The 8448-nt window shown below is 31.4% G+C and overlaps 1 protein-coding gene across 1 annotated transcript in view; it reads right to left on the minus strand.

Annotated features, from left to right (window-relative positions):
* Window positions 1-8212, minus strand: part of LOC106473375 (TBC domain-containing protein kinase-like protein) — a gene marked incomplete at its 3' end in the record, with an annotated part of 27426 nt that extends 19214 nt beyond the window's left edge. The window contains exons 1-2 of the mRNA XM_022401819.1: window positions 7726-8212; window positions 1299-1499 (exon numbers count right to left, since the gene is read on the minus strand). Coding sequence (XP_022257527.1) covers window positions 1299-1499; window positions 7726-7774 — 250 coding nt within the window. The remainder of the gene's footprint in view (window positions 1-1298; window positions 1500-7725) is intronic.
* Between the last annotated feature and the right edge of the window lie 236 nt (window positions 8213-8448).

The following is an 8448-nucleotide window of genomic DNA, read 5'->3' on the forward strand; positions in this document are numbered from 1 at the left end:
TTGACTCAATTGTCAGTCTATATTTCAATCTCTCTGTCTGCTATCCAATTGTTGCCGTCACTTTATTTGCTGGCTTATATACTATAAGAACACGAGTCTAGCAAATGCTAGGACGTTTGACAGGTTCCTCGATCTTTCTAGATACTCATTACATGTTACCAGCATCACGTGACTTCCGCTGTCATTACACTATTATTATACCCAAGGAAAGCTGGATATAATATAAGAAACAAAAATTATCTGCTTAGAAGCCTACAGACTTGACATGTGTTGTGTAAATGATGGTTTTTGTAAATCAGGTCTATCATTTAACTTGTTATTTTTAAAACTTTCAAACAAAATTTAAGATTTTTTCAGTGATAGAGCTTTTAATTAGAAGTAATAAAAAACATTTTGTAAATGTAAAATGATGCAGTGCCAAACAAGAATATAGGGATGACACAACGATCCTCACTACATGACTTTCAATATTAAAATTTAATGTTAGACTGTTAAATGCATGAGTAAAAGACTGAAAGTTAGTGTATTCTATAAATGTGTGTAATAAAATTTAATATTATGTGAATTGATTATTTTTTTACTCCTTCACTTCATACATAATATAAGGATTGGCTCCCTAAAGACACCAACTGTATAGTGTACAAAGCATTAAGTATCTACATGTTACAGTCATCTAATGTTCATCTATTATTGGCTGGTAGTTCCCGTTTCACCTTGAACTTAAGATTTTTAAAGGAACATCAGATATCTGTAAAAAAAAGCTAATTTCAAGGGGTAATGATAACATTGTTTACACTAGACTTATGATGTTGTTGTTTTTATTATTATTACTACTAGTTATTAGAACCAAGCAATGACACAGAGTAGATTTAGGTTTAAACTGACATTAGTGATAAGGTAGTTATAAAATTATCTTGACTGAAATAAGAAGAAGGATGAACAATTTGGTGTGTTGGTCACTTTCTGGTTTGGTATCTTAGTGATGGTTTCTTGTCTTATTTTGGGGCTTATTGGGTAGAGAAACAAATGAAAGTGAGTGGCAATCATCTTTTAAAGTAAAACTCTCTGTCATCTTGACTTTTTAGCATGCATATTTGTATCATCCCTATTGAGTACCTTGGCCATCCTTAAATATAATCTATCAACTCTTATACTTAAGTCTAGTTATTATCCAATTTTTGGATTCAAATAACACGTGTTCTTCAACAGTCTCAAGAAATACTTCAAGTTATAACATAAAAACATTTTTAATCAGTTGTTGTGGTTTATTTTAAATTTCTTTCCTTCACAAAACTTACCATGTTTACCCCTAATTATATCCAGATATTTACACAATCTTGGATGGTCTATTGTCTTCAACTTTTGAAATTTTCCAAGAATTCTAACTGAGTTTGGTGTAAGAGGCAAGCCATTGATGCCACACATGTCTGTTCCATGAGCAGAAGCAAAAAATGTCCAAGCTCCAAGCACTGAAGAACCTAATTCTCTCATTATCAGAACTGTAAAAAAAAATCCCACTTAATATAATAACACATCAAATAAATACATAGTGACACTGTGAATAATACTTTCAGCATTCTACTGTAAACTAATAATACGTCAAATAAATACACATAGTGACACTGTGGATTATACTTTCAGCATACCACTGTAAACTAGTAATACGTCAAATAAATACACATAGTGACACTGTGGATAATACTTTCAGTATACTACTGTAAACTAATAATACGTCCAATAAATGCACATAGTGACACTGTGGATTATACTTTCAGTATACCACTGTAAACTAATAATACATCAAATAAATACACATAGTGACACTGTGGATAATACTTTCAGCATACCACTGTAAACTAATAATACGTCAAATAAATATACATAGTGACACTGCGGATAATACTTTCAGCATACCACTGTAAACTAATAATACATCAAATAAATACACATAGTGACACTATGGATAATACTTTCAGCATACCACTGTAAACTAATAATACATCAAATAAATACACATAGTGACACTGTGGATAATACTTTCAGCATACCACTGTAAACTAATAATACATCAAATAAATACACATAGTGACACTGTGGATAATATTTTCAGTATACCACTGTAAAATAATAATACGTCAAATAAATACACATAGTGACACTGTGGATAATACTTTCACTATACCTCTGTAAACTAATAATACTAGTGACACTGTGGATAATACTTTCAGCATACCACTGTAAACTAATAATACATCAAATAAATACATAGTGACACTGTGGATAATACTTTCAGTATACCACTGTAAACTAATAATACATCAAATAAATACATAGTGACACCATGGATGTATTGTCCATGTAATGTTGCAGCTGTAGAAATGTTGAGAAGTTTTGCACCTCATGTATTATAATACTGTTGTAAACTATATTTTTTATATTTTAATTTCGAGGTTAGTTTGCTGGAAAGAACTAATCATAATGATCATGCAACACTTGGAAGCTTTCTTGTAAATAAAAGAATAATAGCATTACAACTGTAGACTGAATGAGTTAATCAGTTTAGTTGGTTAGTAAGTCAGTCAACATGTTTGTTATTGTTAAATTAGTGAATCAGTCAACCTGTTTGTTATTGTTAAATTAGTGAATCAGTCAACATGTTTGTTATTGATAAATTAGTGAATCAGTCAACATGTTTGTTATTGATAAATTAGTGAAGAGCTGTTTCAAATGAGTTAGGAATTCATTAGGAACACAAGGAAGTCTTGCAAATAAGTTAGCCATACAGTTTCAGAACTTATGTTGAAAAGTGAATGAAATCTACATCAAATGTTAACAAAAATTAATTAATTATCATTATGTGGACTAGAATTCACATTATTTTTACCAAATAATCCAAAAATCCTGCCCAACAATAGAACACCTTACAAAACTGCAATTACCTACACAAGTCTAACTCAAACAGTATCACATTTTCATGCACTCAACTTGTTGACTACCAGTATTTCACACACATTACTTGCTGACTATCGGTTATTTCACACTCATTACTTGCTCACTATCAGTTATTTCACACTCATTACTTGCTGACTATCAGTTATTTACACTCATTACTTGTTCACTATCGGTTATTTCACACACATTACTTGTTCACTATCGGTTATTTCACTCACATTACTTGCTGACAACTGGTTATTTCACACTCATTACTTGCTGACTATCGGTTATTTCACTCACATAACTTGCTGACTATAGGTTATTTCACACACATTACTTACTGACTATCAGTTATTTCACACACATTACTTACTGACTATCGGTTATTTCACACACATTACTTACTGACTATCGGTTATTTCACACTCATTACTTGTTCACTATCGGTTATTTCACACACATTACTTGTTCACTATCGGTTATTTCACACACATTACTTGTTCACTATCGGTTATTTCACACTCGTTACTTGTTCACTATCGGTTATTTAACACACATTACTTGTTCACTATTGGTTATTTCACACTCGTTACTTGTTCACTATCGGTTATTTCACACACATTACTTGCTCACTATCGGTTATTTCACACACATTACTTGCTCACTATTGGTTATTTCACACTCATTACTTGCTGACTATCGGTTATTTCACTCACATAATCTGCTGACTACAGGTTATTTCACTCACATAACTTGCTGACTATAGGTTATTTCACACACATTACTTACTGACTATCAGTTATTTCACACACATTACTTACTGACTATTGGTTATTTCACACACATTACTTGTTCACTATCGGTTATTTCACACTCATTACTTGTTCACTAACGGTTATTTCACACTCATTACTTGTTCACTATCAGTTATTTCACACACATTACTTGCTCACTATCGGTTATTTCACACTCATTACTTGCTCACTATCGGTTATTTCACTCACATAACTTGCTTACTACAGGTTATTTCACACACATTACTTGCTGACTATTGGTTATTTCACACACATTACTTGCTGACTATCGGGTATTTCATGCACAGTACTTGTTGATTATCATTCATGATGTCAGAAAAAATGTAAGTTCAATAAGTCTAGATACAAAATGACAAAAACCTATAACCTGAGCACTTTCAAAAAGTGGACCTTTTTTCTTAAGGGGCAAACTGAGAATGGTGGTGTAATCAAATGTGTGATATATAAAGGGAGTTGAGTGATGTCATGAAGGTCACCTGGTCTTCCAGGAAATGTTTAGTATATTTTTTCATGTATAAAAAAGTAAAATAAAGGTGACACCTGGAGACTGATTGAAAAAAAAAAAGAGATCTTAACTAATTAGTTTATACAAGCAGGTATGAAAAGTTATCTTAAATAAACAGTGAGTTTTAGAAAAGATAGGGTTCATGCTACATGGAAGAAATAAGCAAAGAATAAAAATTATTGTTCTGACAGAGATGAAATCAGTGATTGGAGATCACTGATTCCAGGATCTAGATCGATTCCACAAGATTGAAAAGTGTTTAGATTAGTAATCCAATAAGCTTCTTTTATCTCTCTATCAGCTTTAGTTTTGAAACCTGTTTCAATGTCGATGAGAGTAACATTGTTAACGGAATGACTGGGTTGGTTAAAGTGTTGAGAAACGGGGAGATATTTTTCAGTGTTAAGAGAAGATTTATGGTTGTTGAAACGTTCTCTAAGAGTTGTTTGTGTATGTCCTACATATTGGTGATTGCATTTTTTAAACTGTATAAGGTAAATGGTATTCTGTGTTCCACAAGTGATTTATTTAGATATTTCAAAGTTTCTCTGGTTGTACTTGAGTAAGCACTTTTTATGAATTTGCAGGTTTGATGAAAAGCTTTATTGCATGGATGACAACCATTTTTTTGGTGGGATGTAATTAACTTTTGTGTGAATCACAATAACTTTTAGAGTTCTGCTTTTTTGAAAGGAAACAACGGGAAATTCAGGAAATATCTGTTTATGGTAATCATTAAGTTGTAGGAGATGAAAATGTTCTTTCAGAATTCGTGAAACATTTCTGAGTTTAAATTGATAGGTAATAATAAGAGGAATTATATTTGAAACTTTCGTAATTCTCTGTTTTAGGATATTTTTCTGCTCAGTGTTGTTAGCCTTTTTGATCTGTCTGCCAATTTAAGTATCTATATAACCTCTTTGAAACATGGTTTGTTTTAGATCCTTGGTGTGTTTTCTGTAGCCTGTTTCGTCCAAGCATATTTTCTTTATTCTAAGAGCTTGAGCAGGGTGACAGCTTTTATAATGAAGGTATTGTGGTCTGTCTGTAGCTTTTTTTTTTTACAAGTCAGTGTGTAAATTTCTGTCATTTATAAAGAGAGCGATGTCAAGAAAGTTAATTTGGGTAGGCGAGTAATCAAAGGTAAACTTGATTTTTTTGTGAAAGGAATTTACATACAAGATAAATTCTTTATGTGGTTCAAGACCAGCTGTCCAAATGAAAAATATGTCATCTATGTTATGTTCCCATGTATGAGGTTTTACAGAATTTAGTTGTAAAAGCTGGCTTTAAATATGACCCATAAAAATGTTGGCATAATTGGGGAGCATTTTTGAACCCATTAACATGAAGGTAATATTCATTATTGAATTTGAAGTTGTTCAGAGTTAAAACAAAGCTGACAAGATCAGTTACTGTTTGAGAATCTGATGGGATAGAAAGGTTTAATGCAGACTTTAGAGTTTCTAGTCTTTCACCATGTGGAATATTAGTGTAGATGGAAGAAACATCCATCATGCATTGAACCTCAATGTTTATTTTATCCTACCTTTCTGAGCAGATGGTAGAGGAGAGTAAATATAAGATAAAATATACAAAAATACTAAACAAAACAGCAGATATGCACTTCAGAGATTCTACAGGTTATATAAATACAATATGTAATTGTATGATGGACAAAAGTATTTTTATTCTTTGCATGAACATTACTTTGAATTCCAACTTGTCAGAGTTCGAGTAAAAACTGACTTTGTCAATTTACAGACATCTTTAGTACAAACAAATTTGTCATAGTCTGAGTAAAAACTGACTTTGTCAATTCACAGACATATTTATTACAAATAAATCTGTCATAGTCTGAGTAAAAACTGACTTTGTCAATTCACAGACACATTTAGTACAAACAAATCTGTCATAGTCTCAGTAAAAACTGACTTTGTCAATTCACAGACATATTTAGTACAAATCCTCTATTAACACATTTACTTTTTGGTATTAAACAGACTTGTACATTTTACAAAATGCTTGCCACATTTTTTTGTAACTACAAAAAAGTAACATCAAAATTAAACAGGGTCGGTATTAAGGAACGACCCAGTGCAACTTCAGAATTATACAGGGGTCGGTCTAATGGATCAACCACATGTACATTCTGTTTATGAGCATCGCAGTCTTGCACTATAAACTACCAACTTTTGATATTACAATGATCATCTAGCTTATGACTTGGAAATAAAATCCTGATTTTTCAAAGGTAAAGTGAAAGCTTCATGAGATTAATAATAGCTTGCATTAAGGATAAATTAAGATTAAAACAATAATAAGCTTGTATAATATTTTTCATCCAATTAATGTTTATCATCACTTCATTATATTCTTAGATTGAATCAAAAACTTAATATATATGATACAAGCACAGCATCCAACATAGTTTTCATTACATATGCCACTGGTTACTGTTAGAAACTTGAAACTTCCAAATTTATGAGCAAGTGATGTTTGTAGAAAAATGATAGGTATAGAATGTAACAAAAACAGTTTACCTGACCGAAAGATTTGTTAAATGCTGTTATCTGAGGGTCCTAAGGCATTTTGTTTCTCCTATATTTACCTCATCTAGTGGTTGCTCTATCTCAGAGAGCCATCTCGGGTGTAAGCTTGGAATTCAACTATCTAAGTATGTGCATGGTTTAATATCCAGCCTGGTATTGTCAGCTTTTATTGTATTAGAGAGAGATGTCCTTTTAAAAGTTATATAACTCTTCACCATTTATTATTAAAACATGATGTTCATGCATATTCTTTAAGGTTGCCCAGGTCCTTTTGAATTAAAGTCTCTCTACAACATCAGTCTTACCAAGCAAGTCCAAAAATAAATTCTTCCAATCAAAACAATTCCTGTTTATGATAACTAGTTTTATCACAGTCCAGTTTTTTCCTCACTTTTCAACTTCTGTTGTGAGGAACATCAAAACTTAGTAATTTTGTTTCATACTGCACGTTATTGGAGAGCTTCAAAGAAATATACCAATCATTATTTGAAAATGTTTCATCCAAAGGCATAAATCTTATGAAATACCCCAACAACAATGCATTACAAACTGAAGTATCAGGACTCAAATTACAAGTGGACAATCTTGACAATTGCCATGTCTATATTTCTTCCATAATAAACGGACCATAATGTTCACAGTACTCTTACATAAGGCCTCAAGTGGTATTCAAAGTACCAGTAACTTTTCTTACTCCTAAATTGAAAATGTTTATACCAGAACTTCCTTTCAACATAACTAAATACATATCACAAGTCTTCATAGTCATACCGTTTCTGAATAATCTTCCTCTTGCTCCAAAACAACAATGATCCTCTCAAGTTAAAAGTCCTTTCCAAAATTTTAATACAACAAATACACTACTTTACATTTCTCACTACTGAAAATAAGTTTTCACTTTCACACCCACTCAACTTACCAGTAAATGTCTGGTTCTTCTGAATTAAAGAATCATCCTTTAAAAGCATCTCAATCTGATCAGTAAACTGTTAAAATATTATTTTTCAAATAAATATCCAAATTACTGACATACATATTGACCACTAAATGTAGAAAATGGCCTGTAAAGAAACATCACTTTCTTCAAGCTGAAATATAATCATCTTTCACCACGAAGCTGATTTTCTACCCACTTTTTCATAAGTTTAATAAAAACCTAAGTTTTGAGTTAGTTATCTATTGCATTAGTAATAAGGAGACTATATCAACAACATTTACGTGTTGTTAATATATTACTACTAGCTGGTCATTATTACTTACAGTTAGTTTCTAGTACTAGTAATAGTATTATACTTAATGATTAATTTATAGTTTATACTAATTTGGTTTCCCTACTTAAAGAGACCATTTCATGTTCATAAATTAATGTTTGTTGAAGAAGTTAAATAACGTTAGCAGCTTTTGGTAATTTGATTGTTTCATATTATTTCGTAAATTTGTTGCTACGTCAATTTTTCTTTTAAAATTTTTCATTCTTGCTCACCTGTTTTTCGGAAATTACCTCCCTGTAACCAATCCACTCACATCCGGTGGAACGCTAATACAAACTGTGAAGTAGCGATTTATATTTTATTTTTAGTTGTGGTTTTGTTTGTTGTTTATCTAGATTTTTTTTCTATCTTTTATTTCGACCATACTTTTA

This window comes from Limulus polyphemus, unplaced genomic scaffold (genome assembly GCF_000517525.1).
Source record: "Limulus polyphemus unplaced genomic scaffold, Limulus_polyphemus-2.1.2 Scaffold6118, whole genome shotgun sequence".
Lineage (NCBI taxonomy): Eukaryota > Metazoa > Arthropoda > Merostomata > Xiphosura > Limulidae > Limulus > Limulus polyphemus.